The sequence below is a fragment of the Dicentrarchus labrax genome, unplaced genomic scaffold (genome assembly GCF_905237075.1).
Source record: "Dicentrarchus labrax unplaced genomic scaffold, dlabrax2021, whole genome shotgun sequence".
Classification (NCBI taxonomy): Eukaryota; Metazoa; Chordata; class Actinopteri; family Moronidae; genus Dicentrarchus; species Dicentrarchus labrax.
Window position 1 is genome coordinate 27,574,081 of NW_026136707.1, and position 18,290 is coordinate 27,592,370.

The window sequence follows — 18,290 nt, forward strand, 5'->3', positions numbered from 1 at the left end:
TCGAAATGTAGTTGTATTTCCAACATAGATTAGCCTAGCACATAGCATATCTAATTACAGGAAATGAGAAAGCTTACCGAGGTTCTGACCGAGGTTGCTCAATTGTTATTATGTGGGGCGGCTGTGGCTCAGAGGCAGAGCGGGTCGTCCCCTAATCGGAATGTTGGTTCGATCCCCGGCTCCTCCTGCCACATGTCAAAGTATCTTTGAGCAAGATACTGAACCCCAAATTGCTCCTGATGCCGTGCATCGGTGTGTGAATGTGTATGAATGTTAGTTTCTGTTCGATGGACTTTGCCATCACTGAGTGAATGTGTGTGAAAAGGCGAATGTGGCATGTAGTGTGAAAGCACTTTCAGTGGTTGGAAGACTAGAAAGGCGCTATACAAGTACAGGTCGGAGCACAGAGCAAAAAGGGATGGGACTAAAAAGGGTCAATTGTATAATTCATCAAATCTCCCTCCTCTGTGACGGCAGGATTTTCAGTGTGGCCATTCAGAACAGCTGTAAACACTTTTACCTTTAGGCATCGTCAGATGACATTTCCAGCATACCCCAACCTCCAGAATAAAATGTGAGGAAACAGTGTTGATCAGCTATACCACTGCAACGGGTACTGAAATGGAAGTGCTCATGGAAGATCAACTTGCATAGCCTTGTTAGAGGGGCTTCAGACTAAAATACCTTTTTTGTAAATGTATCTTAATAAATAAATAATAATAAAAAACATGCTATAAAGTACAGGAATACAATACCTGGGGAGAAAGGATGCTGCTTTGGAGTTTTCTATCTTTGACATAATCTATTAATCCAATCAGAAGTAGACAAAACACTAAAAACTCTGTTTGTTTTTCAAAGCAGGCTTGAGTAAAGCTTGTTAGGCCTATGTGACGTATGTCAAATCAAACAGTGGCAGATAGACAGTTCACAGGCTAATAAATTACTCAACTTTTTTTTGTTTTAGAACCAATGTGAGCCCTCACTGTAGACGTTCTCAGACATCTCGTAGGACAGTGATGTCTGTCTTTCTTCACTGTTTGCGACTTTGTTGCGTCAGTGCTTTGGCATTTATGAAACGTTTACAATCATTTATAAACGTCAGGAAAAAAAGATTAACGTGTTACATTGTATGTTTCTACTGTAACTTCTCATAGACTGACCCCTGCCAAACACCATTTCAGCACAATAAAAACACAGTCACTTACTTGTTGTCACGACAATATGGTTGTATGCACTGCAGTCACTACAACAAGTCACGGCGCCTTTTTTCTTGCCAGCCGTGGCAACAACAGCTAAAGGCCAAGGTTTTCCAGGAAAGGACACATGAGACATCCTTTGACTGCCCAAGTTGGAAATTTAGCAAAGAATTTTGCTTCAGTTCTGCTTTTAAAGGTCCAGTGTCTAATATTCATGAGAATCTATTGGCAGAAATAGAATATACTGTTCATAGGTATGTTTTCATTAGTGTATAATCACCTAAATATAGGAATTGTTGTGTTTTCATTACCTTAGAACGAGCCACGGACTGTTTAAACTTTCCATGGAGTCTGCCCCATTGAATCACCGTGTTTCTACAGTAGCCCAAAATGGACAAACCAAACACTGGCTCTCGATAGGAACGTTTGAGTTTTCGTGGCCACGGTAGTTTCTCCTATACCCTGTAGCTGAACGTGGCTCATTCTAAGGTAACAAAAACACATCGAATTCATCACGAAAAACAAACTCCTCATCAAAAAACCTGGTCTGCGCCATCATGTTAATGTGACAGTAAGCTAATATAGTTAATTTTCATCATTACAGTAACAGTGAGACAACAGTGCCATCATGAGGCCAAACAGGAAAACACAACGTTACCTGCTATTACTTGCATCCAGCATACTGTTAATAAAACATGTAACACTCGTACACTCTGGTCTCTGGCAACCATATACACTTTTTAGAGAAAGAAAACATCAGAAAAACAATGACTTTTGACAAAGACAAATTTGAGGAATACTAGGGAGCTTAGTTGAATAAAAATCAATGATTTACACAGGAAGTAAGATAATAACCGTTTGCTAAAGACGAGAGTTACACATTTAGAGGTTAATCTAAGCACTGGTGACAGATGCAGTGTTTCCAGGAAGTAAAAATAGTGATAGTGCTTCATTTCACATGGGAATTTACAGTGATGTGATGTATTTCCTGTTGAAACAGAACGCTGACACGAGACATGACCAGGGCTGTAGCCAGGATTTTAGGAATATCCCCACCCAATCCTGAGAACATTTTGAAGACTGTAGTATAAATCTAAGCCATTTAATGCTCTTTAAGAGTAACAATAATCACTTAGGAAATAACGTCAGTCAACACACCGATAAAAATTGTACTGTAGCTTACTGCCCAGTTTATCATTTACACTGTCAAATCTGATGAGTGAGTTCAACTCAAGCTGTTCAAATTCAATCATTTAAGTTTATTAGCTCAAACAATTTAAGCATTACAAAAAATGGATTTGAGTAAAATTAAATCAAGTATTTGTTGTTATGGTGTATGTCACACTCATATGTAGGATTTCTACAAACTTATTTGAAATGTGTTGACAGAATTTATCAGAATGAAGTTAACTTAAATCGATCTTTATACAAATGTTATTACATTACATTACCTGTGATAACAGCTGATTTTACGATCAATTTATTATCCAAATGGTCAAATGAAAACATCCTAAGCTACACATTGTTGTAGCGCTGCAGGGCTTTTTATAATTATATAAAGCAATCTTAAAGAAAATTTGTCAATGGAACCAACTGAAATTATATGACCAATACTTGATTTAGTTCACTCAAAACAACTGAGTTATTACTTCAGCAGATTTTTTGTGTTCATGAGATTGAGATTGAACAAAGGGACATCAGTTAGAAAGTGAAAGACAGCAGTGTGATGGGAAACCAGTGATTGTGCAATGAGCTTAAATGATCTTTATACTGGACAGCTCATAATGACATTATCAGTTTATAAAGTTATGGTGGACGTGTCATTTCCGCATCCAGGAGACATGCATGAAATGATCCTTCATGTTTTGGAGTTGTGTTTGTGTCCACCTGATGAATCTAGCTGATCTACTATAACACTTAAGCTATGCTCCACTGTGGTCACCAGTCAGCTCATAACTGTGCCTGTTTGCTAATTGTCATTACAAGCAACACCTTTGATATCACACATATTCTGTTGATTGGTAAAGATCCTCACAGGACATGTATGAAAGGACCATTATGTAGGATTTAGTGGCATCATTTATTTTGTTTCATTAAAGCTGTAGTAGGTATTTTTTATGAAAATATGTTTTGTCATATTTGAAATATAATTTAAAAATTTGGTTCCTCTGGCTCCTCCTAGTGCTCCTAATGACATTTGCAAAAGATACACCTGGGCCTGAATGAAAGCAACGAATAAGAGCCAAGAAAGATAGTTGAATGTTGAGTTTCATTCCCAGGGTGTCAAATACAGATGCTTTGAGACACAACAATCAATTTTCTTCGGGCCTTCAACCCAAAATGTCTTCATATTGCTCTGATTGGTTGGTTTTGTTCAGGCCATCAGGAGCACTAGGAGGAGCCAGAGGAACCGGATTTTTTTTTTTTACAGATTATCTGTCTCATGTAATACTGTCAGGGTATAGTGAAAGTTCAGCAAATATGACAAAAAGTTATTTTTATACAAAATTATCTGCTGCAGCTTTAAAGTCTCCATGCCACTCTCTGGCCACCACATTTCTCTAGATCTGCCCCGATTGTCTTTTATTGACTTTATAATGCTTTTTCATATTTTATTGTCAATTTTCTATTTAAGCTTGTTGCTAGTGCTTGCATTAATCTTTATATTTTTTTTTCTTGTATTGTGTTCATTATTGTACATGTCAATACAAAAAGTAAAAAAATTGCTCAAGCAAGAAAAAGTCTTGATGTTTAAAGCCAAATCCAACTTGATTTGACAAGTGAAACTACAATAAATGATATATTAGCCATACAGTGTGTGAACAGCAGGTCCAGATCAAGCACCCCCCCTCTCCCTCTGCCATTGGTTGCTTCCAGCCGCCCCTCCTCCGTCAGGCCTCTGGTGACCACCTTTGATAACGCATGAACTACAGCAGCAGTCGCCAAGAGGAGTCAGAACGCGAGAGGCTGCAGAGCCAGGGACAAGCTGCTGTCGATGCTCCCCCGAAGAGCTTTACAGAGACGAGAGAACCGATGCGCAGCGCAGACAGGGGCGGACACTGAATAAGAAACACAAAAAGGGAGGACTGCACACGAAAGCAAAAGAATCCCTTTATACCGGCAAGCCTGCTGTATCCCTCCACACACATACACACACACACACACGGTCATAGTGTTGGATCAATGAGCGTAAAGAGAGACGCCGGTGCGTAAAGTTGGTGAGGTGATCCGCCTCCGCTGTGAACATTATTACTGTCATTTTCGGAGAACCGCTGAGTTCCTGAGGTCCCGGCTCCAGCGTGGATTCCAGAGCCCATCATAGTGTCTTTGTTTGTGGATGAGCGACGCTTTTTGGATGGTAAGATTTCCAGCGGAGCGCTGCGGGGACACAGTGGAAGGGACCCTGTGAACGTGCCACATGCGTGTGGAGGATATGGATTTGCCTTTGCTATAGCCAAAATTTGCCGCGGTTTTTTAAAATATTCATTTTTCATTTTTTGACTTTTTGTGCGTGTTTTAAAAATATATATATATTGTTTGATATTTTTTTTTACTCTTGAACGAGCGCAGAGATTTCAAGACTCATCGTGCGGAAATACAACCATGAACTTTGTTGTCAGTTTGGTACAAATCCTTTTGGCAGCAGTTCTTCACCTATCCGCTGTAAAGGTGAGTCCCAGACTTTATATGCTCTCTGCTATTATTACTACTGCTCTCTTCCACACGTGCAGCTTTCTCTGTCCTCATTTATTTGCTATTTGGTCATACCTGTGTTCATTCAAATAACACAATGTAATAAACATGCAGGGACAAATGTTGCTAAAGTAACTAATACTAAACTATTTTCTTTGCATAGAAACTTTTTTTATTTTAAGATTTGCTTTTAAGGTGCAAATAGACAACCTTGATAAAGTATCAGGAGGTGTTTTTTTGAATGATGTAAGTCCATCATTGAATTTCAGCATACATTTGGTTTAGCACAAATAACTCAGTTGAGTAGAAATAAGGCTTGAATTAGGTTTGATTCCTTTTTGGCTACGAGACAAGCGAATTGCGTGTCTGAGTGGGAATCCGTAATAAAAGGTTTCTGAAAGGAGTTGTGCCTGACTAAAGCGCTGAGTGTAGTTGAGCTCGGATATTCAGCCGCAGGGTTGAGTCCCAGTCCCTTTAGTTCTCACGGTTATGTGGAGTGTGAGGAAGCTAAGACCCGGTTCCTCCTGTCCTGCCGCCTTGTAGGATGCCCACCTCGTTCCCACACAGGCCGACCCGCTTTCTCACGCAATATCTGCGCCACTTACAGCAGCCGTATAAAGCGAACAGAGAGCTCCAGGGATGAGTCACCTCCAGTATTTATGATCAAAACAATGGCCGATTCCTGCTGGACTTTCAAAATAAAACTATGCCATAGTCTAGCCATTTGATGAATTGGAGCGAATCATTTGAAATGGATGCATGTTTTAACAAAATGTACTGTCTTTTTTGCTTTTAAATAATCTTGTAATTTTATGTGACATGTACAGAATCTCACACACTGCTTCCACATATTGCAGACATCAAATGTTTTACATGTACTGTAATGGCCTGTTAGCTGTTGGGATATTAGGACTCTTTGCTTTCATTCTTCAAGTTTAAAAAACATAAAAGCTTGGAATTAAATCACTATGAGACTTTTTAAGGATGTGTACATCATTTTACTATCTTTTAGTTAAAGCACTCACAAGGACCTTTCATTTTGTGTTGATTCTGGCGGCCCCTGTGTACAAAAGAGGCAATGTTTAATGCATCTGTTTGCGGCTATGTAAAATTACTAAGTGTAATACCAGGATGCTGAAACAAAGTAAACTTTGATTTAGTACCTTTCATACACCTAAATATACATACACATATACAATAATAATTTTGTTGTGAAAGCTAAAGTAATCAGCATTGGCAAGTAATGTCGTCATAATAACAACAGTGTCTTACAAAGTAATTAATAATCAATTAATTGTAATTTTAGGCCCTTAAATAAATAGGATTTTGACAGGCAGAAAATTGGATTAATGAAGGTTATGTTACTTGTATAAAATGGCATTTTTCAGTCTCGCTTTTAAATGGGTTTTGGGGTATTGATCATGCTGTAACAACTGCAGAACCAATACTGATTGTCCTTCATATCCTTCTTACTTTTTTGCCCTAAATTTAAAACCTGCAGAAACCATGAGTGACCCAACAGCAAGATATAGCTCTGGAGCAAGGCCAAAATAAGTTACGTTACAAGCCACTTGTTATTATAGTAACGTCCAACATTAACTATACCTCCATTCCACATCTCGCAGTGTATTTCAAGTAAGATAGACATATTAGTTGCCTGTCTAGGAGGAAGTGGGGTTTTAAATCCTTTCAAATAATTCTCTCTGTCCGTTGACCAGTGTTTTCACCCTTGCTGTCACTGTCCCCTTTGCTTCCATAGGTCACACCAAGGTATTGCTATTAAAGTGAGACCAGTTAAAAACTCCTTGTTGTGCGTTTAACACACAGTACAGAGAGCAACAGGTTGCAGCGCTTTAATTTTGAAGGTGAATCAGACTATTTCCTCAGCTGCCAGTTTGTAGCTTTACAGAACTGATGTGTCTGATTGCACTTATTAACAAGCACAGATTGGATGAAGAGTAAGGCCTATAACAACCATGTTTTTAGTATATGACAATTCTTGTTACACCTTTATTCTTAATGATTGTGACGTTATCACACTGGTGATGACCTTTTGATGTAATGAGCTGCCCGTAAAATGAGAATAGAAACAATGTACAGTAAAAGTTAACAAGACTGACAATTGTTTTATGGGTGATGATATTTTTATAGAGGCAGTGCTGCATGCAGATGAGAAATATTTAACCCCTGGTCTGATGTGCATTTCTTACAGACTGCCAGCATCAGCAAGGGAGTGGAGAAGAGTAAGAATGAGGGTAAGTTTTCTATTTCTAACAGAGCTGTTGAATTTAAAGACTTTTCCTGTGTGTAAGCCAGATGACCTCAGGGCCACCTGGTGGACATGTGGTGAACATTTGTCTCTCTGACTTGCTTGTTTCTTGTAAAAATTTGCATCTTTGACATGTGCTACGGGTGTTTGTTTCTCAGTAGGAGGTGAGGATTGTTTTTCTGTACAAAGCAGACAGGAATCAAAGTTCCTGGCGGCAAAAGGTCTGACTTGGGACTTTGGAGTCGCCATAAAAGCGGTGCAGAGTTAATGTGAGGCAAAAGGCGGAAATCAATCAAGGCCTCCATAATTCACAGTTGTTGTGTTCCTGTTTGTTTCCACAAATATGTGGTGGAAGACACACAGTCAGTACATGAGCAGCCTTGGTTCAAAGCCATACTCATGTTTGTTTCACAACGACACTGTTTCGTTGAGGCCAAGGTTTGACCTGCTGGTTTGGTTGATGGATGGAGACACTGATTAGTCACTACAAACAGCATCACAGGACAAGCTGTGTGGCTGGTGTTAGTGTTTGTAGAAAGGGAAGGAAGTCTGCCATCTGCACGGCGCTGACCTTCACACGCCCACGCTGTCAGAGATCACACCACCTGTCAAAAGCTTTCATATACACTGAGATAAGACTGTGGCCTGATTAGTCCTGATGGAGATCTCTGAACCATTATTGATTGAAGTCCACCTCAGCCATGATGGGTTTTGTCTCTGGCTCTTCTTAACAAACCTTACTCAAACAGGAGGAAATAGTGTTGGAAACTATTTTCAGCGGCTGATTAATCCACATTTAGTGCTCTATTGAGTCAAAACAAACTACAATATGTGTGATCATGGTAATGAAGGAATATGTCACCCGGTGCAACTGGAACTATGTTGCTCAGTGTGGACAACAATGGAACTCTATGGCACAGAGGAAGATGATATATCATTGTTAGAAGATGCATGTATTGTTGCTTTTGGATTTTGCTGACAATAAGAGCCATATAGAGTATCACCAGACTTATGTATTAGCAAATGAAAAATGAAGCAAATCCTTGCAACCTTAGTTAGGAGGAAGAACCAGTTGAGTGTGTTGGCATGAGGCTGTTGTCTACAGACACATCCAAATCCAACCAGCCAGTCCTGTAACAGGTGCTACTGTTTTGGTTGTTGGTCATTCGTTGTGAGTCCGAGAGTCAGTCAATAAGCGTACTATTTTTATTATTATTATTATTATTTCTATATCAGATGTTTTACCAGAGAGCTTCCACTGAGAGAGCTGACCTCACCATGCTTCCGTTAAAGTAATGTGACTTCCAGTGGACAGGATGGTTTGGATACTGAGTCATAGAACTTCTGATGGATCAATTTGTAGAATTTTAATAATATAACGATAAAGTTAACCGACTCAGTCTGTAGCATTAGTCCAGAGGCAGAGCCTGTACAAGGGTGGGCTATCTGGGGTCACATGTCAGAGGTGAACCCTGGCGCCACAGTGCCTGAGGTCACGTCTCTTCTGACAAACCACGGGTCAGGAGTTAGAGAGGGGTCACTGGGAACCCAGTCTGATAGACTGTGGGACAGATTATTCTGGGCCGCACAGGGGCTGGAAATACAAAGAGGGTTGGCAGGTCCCTTAAGTAAGCCTCATTAAGTCTTGAGCTTTGTATCACAGGGTTCTACCTGACATTGTTATCAAAACTCAGTTATTAACTTCATGTTCATATTACTTGATGCCTGTGTGCCATTTGCATTACAGTTCTGCAGATGGGGTGTCAGAACTTTGTTGCTTCATAGTTTATATTGTGCTCCACCTGCAGTAGATGATTTGGTCAAACATTCATATGATTAAGTGTTGCCTTTTGCCCGCACTGCTGGTTGCTGCTTTGTAGCATCATCTAATATTTCATGACTATTTCCATCAAATTGGTGGCAGGCTGCTTTCATCCCGGACTCCTAGCTAGTTTGACACAGACTCATTTAGTTTTTCCAGGAACAAAAAATAAATGTCATGATTTCTGGTCAGTTACTATTTACTTGCTGAACTTGTCTTAGCTGAATGTTTAGCCTGGAAAAGGGGACAGCAAGTTGGGCTGTATAAAGCTTTTCTAATCACTTTTCTCACTGGCTATAAAGATGATGGTGGCGATAAAAAATTGATCCTTTGGTCTTTTTTTAGTCATCCCTCTCACGGACGTCATCAGAAAGAGTATGTGTCAGCCCAGGGAGGTGCTGGTGGACATCTCCCACGAGTATCCGGAGGACACAGAACACACCTATGTCCCGTCTTGCGTGGTCCTCAACCGCTGCGGAGGCTGCTGCAATGATGAAGCAATGGAGTGTGTACACACGGAAACCCACAACGTCACATTGCAGGTGAGTCCTTGGAACAACAAAATTGCCCCGTTGTGTTGCCCTATTACTGTCACATGTAATACGTGTTTTTGGCAATAAAACCGGAAACTGATTAAAACATCTGCCGCCTTGGTCAAAATCTGCTGATCCAGTCCGATATAGCAAGTTTGAAGGAACTACTATTAAATCACTATTAACTGTAATTTGTGCAGACTACGACAATAACAACATTAATTAACATTTTTTTAGTGGTACTTTGACAAAATCATTGTAACACTACCTCCACTTACTTAAGTCCACTTACTGACATTTACCGAAACCCTAACCCTGACCCTTTCAACTCATGGCCCTCATCATCGGCTGGAGTTTGCTTAGTTTTTATGGAGATGGTTCAGATGTTACTCATCATCAAATTATGGAGTATGGTGTTGTATGTTATCACATGACAACTGATAAGATCCGTGATCTCAAGAGAAATCTAGCGAACTTGAGAACACAAATTAGTAGCTTGTGCTAGGGTTAGTCGCTCTATGTAATTCTTAAGACATGAATTATGAAAAGGGATTGTCAGGCCAAGGCTTTGTTTTGTACACTCGGTGCATGTCTGGACTGTCTGAGAGACACGCAGCTCTCCCATCCAGAAGCAGAGCAGAGAAAGTGAAGTGGCATGGCATGGCATCTCAGATATGTTGTTTACCCCGGCGTAAATATGCCATGTTTATAGCCATGTCCATGTGGTTAAAGCCTCTCCTGGCCTCAGACAAGGCCTAGTGTTTGGAATGAATGTTGGCCCTAGAAGTATAGGGATGCATAGTAACACAGACAGTTCACATCTTTGAGCCGTTCAGCTACAGAGCAATCAGGGCTGTGGAGTTTAGAGGTTTGGGTTTAGACTGTCTACAAAGTCATGTTGATGTTGATTGAATCTAAAGATTGCCTTGTTATGTCCTGTGTTTTTCTTCAAGGTAATGCGGTTAAGAGCACTGGTATCGCAACACACAATTCAATTAAGTTTTACAGAGCATCAAAAATGTGAATGCAGGTAAGAGACTTTCACAGCTTTTCACACACATTGACACTGATGAGGCAATAAAAGCAAAAATCTAAATCATCTTGCTCTTTTATTTTTCAGAGAAAAGCCAGACGTTCAAAGAAAGAAAGAATAGTAAGTACGTGTTATATGTTGTTTTTCTGTTTTGTATTCTGTTTCAAATGTCAGGGTCGGGGCTCCTTCCAGCACCACCGTCAACTTGGGGTGGGGTGGAGGAACGTTGCTCCAAAATTTCTATATAAATCGGGCAATGTTTGATTTAAAGAATAAGAAAACAATGTTGCGAACATTCAATGCCAGATTTCATTTTTTAAAGAAGTTTTGACGCACAGTGCTAAGGACACGATGTAAGTTTCAATACCCAGTACTAGCTTTTTCGAATTTAATGTTTAGAAATGATATCAAGTTTAAAAGTGTGACATCATGTTACCCGTAGATGTTGGAGGTACAGAGTAGGGCCTCAGCCTATCTTACAGTTTGAGCGTGCTCAAAGTTTATGGCAGCGGGTTTAGTGCTTTATGGTGTGGTGTGAGTGATTGAGGCGTAGCCGGGCCGGCTTCAGACCACCCACTGCACTCTGACTCCAGTTGCAGTTCCCAGGTCTAATCATAGCGACAGGTGTCATGCAGTTAACCTATTTTTATTTTTAGTGGTGTAAATAGAGGATGAGCTAGGAGACTGAAGTGTTGTCGTTGGTTGAGAGAACTCACTCACTGTCACAGTTGACATAGGGTTGTGCATGCATATGCATGCATGAGGTGTGTGTGTCCCTTGAGGCCTGTCAGCGGTAGGTCAGGTTGTTTAATTGGATAAGAGAAGTGCGTGTCTGTCGAACTGTGCCTCGGCAGGTTAAAACCTGATGGATTGGTGGAGGAGAGATGGGATCATGTTAGCTAAGTCAAATCCGTTTGTCATGGGGATCAGCTGAGCTGAGCACTGTCCAGCCTTATTGGATGTCTGCCTGTCACTGTGCACGTAGGCACCCTGCGTCAGGGTGGAGTGGAGGTGCTATAAAGAGGATATGCTCATTCATGCAGTCAGTTAGAGGAGCATACTGTATATCCTGATACACCTAGCTCAGCCCTGTCCTGTGGATCAATATCTACCCCTGCTAATGAGATTAGAGCAGAAGTTCATTAGCTCTTGTTTGGCTTTATCAGCTATTGATTGAACCCTGCATGAATGTCCCTGCATCTGCTCAGGTGACTCTTCTCTGTCTCCTGCCTTCTCCCCTGTTTGTCAGGCTTAAGGGCCAAAAGCTAGAGACACCAGCAGCATTTTTTCTTGGTGATACTGGACATGGCCTGGACCCAAGTCAGACTGTGACCAGAGTTACAAATTTGATGATTGTAGAGACAAAATGAAAAAACCTTGCAACTCAACTTCGACTTTAACATCAGTGAATCATGACTTCACTTAGACTTGAACCTTTTGACTTGAAAATGCTTAATACCATCCCCCAAGCCAAAAGATTAAGAATTATGGTATTTAAAAAGTCTGCCTTGAATCAATTCACTTCCCTTCATTTACTAAATCAGCTACCATTAACGAAAGTTTAGGATTTGGGAACTCAGTCTTAAGTCTTCTGAATCAACTCTTTCATCTGAACACAGGTTTCATGTGGTACCTGCACTTTCTATTTGCAACAACGTTTACCCCATTTCTATGTCAGCGAGATGAACTTGCCTCAGCATTTGTCGTGTTATCTCTATGAGGAATGGTTATCATTAAGGCTGTCTGCTGGTCTGTAGTGTGTTGCACTGATAAGTGCTTGCTCCTTCTACTTTCTGTTGTTGTCTGCCTGTAGCTTTTTATCTGTTGCCATGTTTCCTTTTGTTACAGATTATAGGTGGCCATGGCAGCCACGGTCCAGTTAAAAGTACAAACGTGTTGTGTTTAGCTTAAGACTGTTGTAGCCTTGAGAGGTTCACAGATACATTTTGCTTTGGGTTGCTTTGTTCTTGTTTTCTCACAGGAGGTCTAGAAGGTGATAGAGCATTGATCCTGCTGCTTGGAAGTGTGCTGTGCAAACCAAAATAAGTTCTGAGACAAAGCATTGTTCCTTGTTGCCTCATAGCAGCTACCCTTACATATCTAGTTATGCCCTTATTGTGTCTCTGGTGTGACCTTCCATCTCATAAGCTGAGCGCTGTAACAGATACTGCAACAGTTATAGTGTCTACCTCAACTTTAGACTATTAGATGTGAATTTTTCATCTTTGTGTGCCTCTTATGGGTGAGGGTGTAGGTTTATTCTCAAGTGTTGGGAGGAGATGGCTGATTTGGTGTTGGCTTCAACTGCTTGACTTAAAGTCCTGCACTGATGATGGGTATTTGATAAGTCCTGGTGTCATCCTCTGCTGTTTTTAAGTATTGTTTTTGCTCGTGCCAAACAAAAACTGTCATGGAAAGGTTGACAATTTGTCCATAGAATTGATTTGAAAGCATGGCAATGCAAATTAAGATTGGACCCAATTCATTATTGCCTTTTTTTACATTTAGGACATTGAGATTACTTTTTTCCTCTCTTAACGAGATGTAATTTGTGATCCGATTGAAACAGAACGTTAGTGCAGAACATCTGATGTCAGTGGTGGAAGGGTCGGTTAGGGTTAGGGTTGTCACTGTTAAAGATGCACTGATTTCCAGAACATGTTTTATTTTTCTTTAAGTATAAAGTGATGAGCAGCAGGGGGGGGAGGGGGATGTTGCATGAGTGTCTGTGTCTGCCCTTTCTGCAGAATTCGCTCTATAGCTTAGATCTCTCTCTCTCTCTCTCTCTCTCTCTCTCTCTCTCTCTCCTTTTTGCTTCCCTTGCAGCCACTGTGCGCCTTGCTCAGAGAGAAGAAAGCGCTTGTTTGTGCAGGACCCTCTCACCTGTAAATGTTCCTGCAAATTCACACAATTAGACTGCAAGTCCAGGCAACTTGAGTTAAACGAAAGAACTTGCAGGTTTGTTTACCATACATACACGATAAACATGCCTTGAACACCCCCCCGCCCCCACCTTTTTTTCCCCCACTGGCCTATCCATCTCTCCACCCATCTCTGTGCGGATGGGCTTCCTGCTGAGAAACGCATGCTTCTCCCTGCTTTTTGGTGTTTTGTTGGTGTTTGTTGATGGGAATGTAGCAGCTCCGTGCTTCTCTGTGCTTGCGTTGTCTCTTGTCAGATGCAACAGTCTCATCAGATTTGGTGATGTCCTGAGATTACCACTGAAATGCAGTTTTTTATTCCAGTCTGAATGTTTAAGATGTTACACATAGCTTCTTTGCATGACACTATGTTATTTAACCCAGACTTGAAACATTTTATGAACGGATTATTTGATAGATTAATTAATGCAATAAAATAAAATGCCGTTTTGTAAAACATCTATTGTAATATATGGAATCGTAACACGTGTATCGTGATATGTATCGTATCGCTGCTCGTATTCTTGACAATACACAGCCCTAGTAATTTTGTGATTTTTCACTTAGGGCTTATAGATAAAAACATAGCAGTGAGTATCAAATCTGCAGAAACTGTTTCTGCATTTAACAATCCACAGACCTCACTGGGAGCACTTTTCATAGAGAATATTTCTTGAGTAGGAAGGAGTTCCAATGTAAGCTGTATTTGTATGTTAGTTTTCAGGGTGTCCTGATGGCCCGATGGTCAAGGTCACATGTCACACCAACTCTCTCCCCTTGTTTCCTGTCTTGCTATAATTGACCTGCATTTTATTGGGCTGAAGGCAGCAATCTTAGAGACATAAGACCAACCCTTAGTGTGAAAAAAAATTCTTGACGTAGAAAATAGAAGGCTGACAAAAACAAATCTTAAGTCACTGTCTGCTTACTATCTTTTTAGTCCCAGAGCTTTCATGGTCTTCATCAGCGGATAGTTTGCTCAGTGATTTTTCCTCCATTTGCTGATGGAGGCCATGAGATACAGCTGGAAGCTCTTGGGAGGAAGTCAGACAGTGGACCTTGAATTTTTATCACAGAACTTTTTGCATGGTCTGATATCACAAGAAGGAACTGAAACTATCATTAGTTTTTTGAAAGTACGAAAGCCAGAATTTGGAGATACAAGGTTTTCACAGGTCATTGATAGTATATTTGTCAATCTGTAAGGTGAATTTCATCTTGCTTTGTTTCCAGTAGTCAAAAAATACCTCATGCAGTTCTAAGGTAGACTGATAGTCTTCATGCTGCTTGCACGTCACATGTACCGGCTCTTACTCGTGTTTGCTAGTAAAAAACACTCAAATACTAATGACTGGAGTTAAACTCATCATCCTGACTGTGTGCAGCACGTAGCCAGATTCACGACCTCCCCTGACCCAGCCACTTCCATGACCTCTGACCCCCAATGGACCCCACACATTGCTTTGGATTTACACACTTCTGGGTGGAGTGACCACTGACGTGATTTCAGTTGGCTGCTCAGAGTTCAGGAGAGAGACTGGAAGGGACCTAAGGGTGGGGGGTCTCTGGAAATGGTGCCTGTTCACTCCCAGCTCTCCACTTGACCCCACCCCTCAGTTCCAGCTATAGCCCTGCCTCCTGAACCCTGAGCTACCACAGTCTTAGATTAGTTTATTTGCACACATGTACATAAAAAAGACAGAAAAGACGAAGTTCAATCTGCAAGAGAGGAGGGAAGCCAAAATGGCTTATGAAGATAGCTCTCCAGTATAAATAGCAACAGACATACTTAAAGCAAAGCTAAATTCATCAGTTCCAAGCTCAGTCTCAAGAATCAGTTTCATGAAGGTTAAATCAAGCGTACATTTTATACACAGCAAATAAAAAGTACCAGGAGGTGGGAACTGACCCAGACTATCTATCCCACAACCCCCCTCACTATTCACTTCTGCTTCCTGTTCTGCCCCCGTCTCTCAATAATCCCTGTTTTGCATGGAGCAGTTATAGACTTTGGCTTTTCCTTCTCGCCACTTAACCAGACTTTCATCTTGTCCTCCACAGATGTGACAAACCTAGGAGATGAGACCGGCAACACTGTTATGAAGGAATTATTTTCTTGGCACAGCACTTTGAAACCTGAGGATGCATTCCCTGCAAGGACACGAATCGACAACGCAAGACAGGACATTCTGGACTCAGATCTTGCCACTGTCTGTTTTCCGCCTAAAGATATTAATATATATGTACATATACTCTAAGTACATCGACAATGTGTATTGCTGCTACATAAAAAGACACTATTTAAAGCGAAACGAATGCGCCACTGGCGCGTGAATGGGAAATGTTTTCTGTGGCGTTCTGCTTATGGGTAGAACTGGTAGAAGAAATCTTTTATTTTGTGTAACACTTCACTGGATGCTGGTCTGCTGTGGATATGAATATCTTAAATGTTTCTTAGTAAGAAAAAACTGGTGACCACAACTTCATCTAACAGTGCAGCAGAAGCCGAACTCGCCTCAGAACTCTGAAAGTAGAGTCTGGGAGGAGACGGAAGAAGGACGAGGAGGCGGAGGTGGAGGAACGCCTGTTGTACTTGAACTGAATGGCAGGTCCAAGAACTGATTCCCTCTGTGACATGATGTGAAGTTTTGTCTCCGCTGTATGGACTGACTCCAGCTGGTGTGAGAATACGCCTAGAAAGTCTCTCATAGTTTCCTGAAGTGACTGTGGGCGCAGATTACGTACCAGATAATGTGAAGATGACATTATTTCCTCGAGGAAGGGTTACACGATGATGGCAAGAACTGGAAGGCTAGCTAATGGTGAAGTCTTGGCAGGTAAAACGACATTAGATTAGGGTTATGGTTAGGCCTATCCCTATAAGTGTGGGCAAGTAAACAACTTGTGTTGGCATTCAGGGTGTGACAAGAGTTAGGAATTGGAAGCTTCGATCAGGTAAAGGTAACAAACCACTTCCTCTTTCTGGTCCTGTGTCCTTCATGTAACTCTTCCTTGGTGGGAAAACAGATTTTTTCTTTCTTTTTGTACACAAAGTTTATTATTTACATGTTTAGGTATTGTGTTCCTTTCACAAAATGTCTTGAGACCAGGCTGTCTAAAGGGATATTTCTGTAGGTGTATACAGAGACAAGACATAACTAGACCAGCTGATCACAGATCAGATGAGCACATCACTGTAGAAATCCACAACCTTCCAGTTTCCTTATTTAATGGCTTTGTGTGTGTTCCAAAGAAATAGTCTGGCATCCACACCAGAGTAGTTTATCATAAACGATCTGTATATACTTACTAGATATCCCTTTGTCTAGTACACTAGATCTAATTTATAGAATATGTTCAGTATTCTGTATTCTGATATTTATATGCAGTGTTATGGTTATTTTTGTTTCTACTCCTCAACTGTTTTCAATCTACCCGGAGATTGAATGGAGAACACATATGACTGTAGACTCCTTTTTTGTGGGAAAAAAGGACTGAAAGACAAAGCTTTGACATTCCTGATTTCAACTAAAGCTGTGTCTCTCACCAGCCGGAGGGGGAGATCATGGTGGGCCTGTTGACCGATAGAAACCCCAGACGCCAACATGTGCTTGCATGATGCGCCAACACAGGTGTTTTTCATTTTGGACTGGGGTGATGGACATGTGGTTTTGCACTTGTGGGCCCGAAGACACGACATATGGAGGACTGAAGGAGTCTCGTTGCTGCCGCTCAGCTCGGACCTAATTTAGTGAAGACTGTCCAATCAGACTGAGGCCTCTAGTCTGAGGATGATAAACTGGCACAGTGTTTTCTCTGATTTTAACCCAGGCACTAACAAAGCATCCTCGCTCACTATTCATTGAGATAATTTTTTGTGCTCTGGAATTAATAACTCGTGCTCAAATGAGTCATTTGTACCGTCAAATTCCTGTAAAATACCGTAAAGGGATGTCAAAAGTCACACCAAAGCTAAAACCCTGAATACAGTACATATGTTTCAGTCAGAAAGCTACGGAAGACAATCAGGGCCACATGTGAATTTTTTTTAAATAAAATAAATAAGTTTTTTTAAGTCAGAATTCTGAGTTTAAAGTTAGAACTAAATTTTTTTTTCACATGGCCCTGATCGTCTTCATTCAATTATTCATTCAAAAGTGTGAATTATTTATTGTACTGCAGAACATGGCTCAAGTCAGTGATTTTTTTTTGTGACATTTATTCTCCTGAATGCTACCTGTGTTTCCGTTAGTGCCGACTGTACCACTGCTGTTCATGTGAATTGACCTTCTGTGCCACCATCCTCAAACTGGGGGCCTGAGAGAGACCGGCTGCTGGCTCAGTGCCCGCACCTCTCCAGTCCTCTGGTGATGACAACATTCTATTTCTATTTAAATGACAGACTTGTTCTTGAGTTTGTACAGCCACACATTTTTAGTATATTTTCACATTAATATATTTATTGGTGCTGTAAAATGTTTTACAATATTAATACTCTTTTTGTTGTTGTTTTTAGTGTAACTATTAAAACATATTTATTTTGAAAATACATTGATTTTTCTTATTAAATGTCAACTAGTTTCAAGGCGTATCTTTTCTGTGTATAAATGATGGTGTGAGATACAGTTGATTGCGATGCAAGAGGACAAATGTGACATGTTTCACATCCTGGTAGATCATTAACAGACACGATATATTCACCATGTAGACCAACACAGAACTCCATCAAAAACATTTGCAGCAAGTGTTGCAATATATTTGCAAGACTACTGTATTTATTACTTATATTCAAGTGATAAACTGGAAATGTTACTATGATTATT

The 18,290-nt window shown here is 40.6% G+C and overlaps 1 protein-coding gene across 6 annotated transcripts; it reads left to right on the forward strand.

Annotated features, from left to right (window-relative positions):
- Positions 1–4,132: 4,132 nt before the first annotated feature.
- Positions 4,133–18,016, forward strand: vegfaa (vascular endothelial growth factor Aa). 6 transcript variants are annotated; one of them, XM_051407369.1, is made up of 8 exons: positions 4,133–4,554; positions 4,767–4,865; positions 7,102–7,144; positions 9,326–9,522; positions 10,467–10,543; positions 10,634–10,666; positions 13,373–13,504; positions 15,529–18,016. In XM_051407369.1, the coding sequence occupies exons 1-8, from the start codon at positions 4,534–4,536 to the stop codon at positions 15,548–15,550; spliced, it is 624 nt and encodes a 207-aa protein (XP_051263329.1). In that variant the 5' UTR covers positions 4,133–4,533; the 3' UTR covers positions 15,551–18,016. The 6 variants fall into 6 exon arrangements, with proteins under 6 accessions (XP_051263329.1, XP_051263330.1, XP_051263333.1 ...); XM_051407370.1 differs by having other exon boundaries at positions 4,133–4,865; XM_051407373.1 differs by lacking the exon at positions 13,373–13,504 and having other exon boundaries at positions 10,634–10,670.
- The last annotated feature ends 274 nt before the right edge of the window (positions 18,017–18,290 follow it).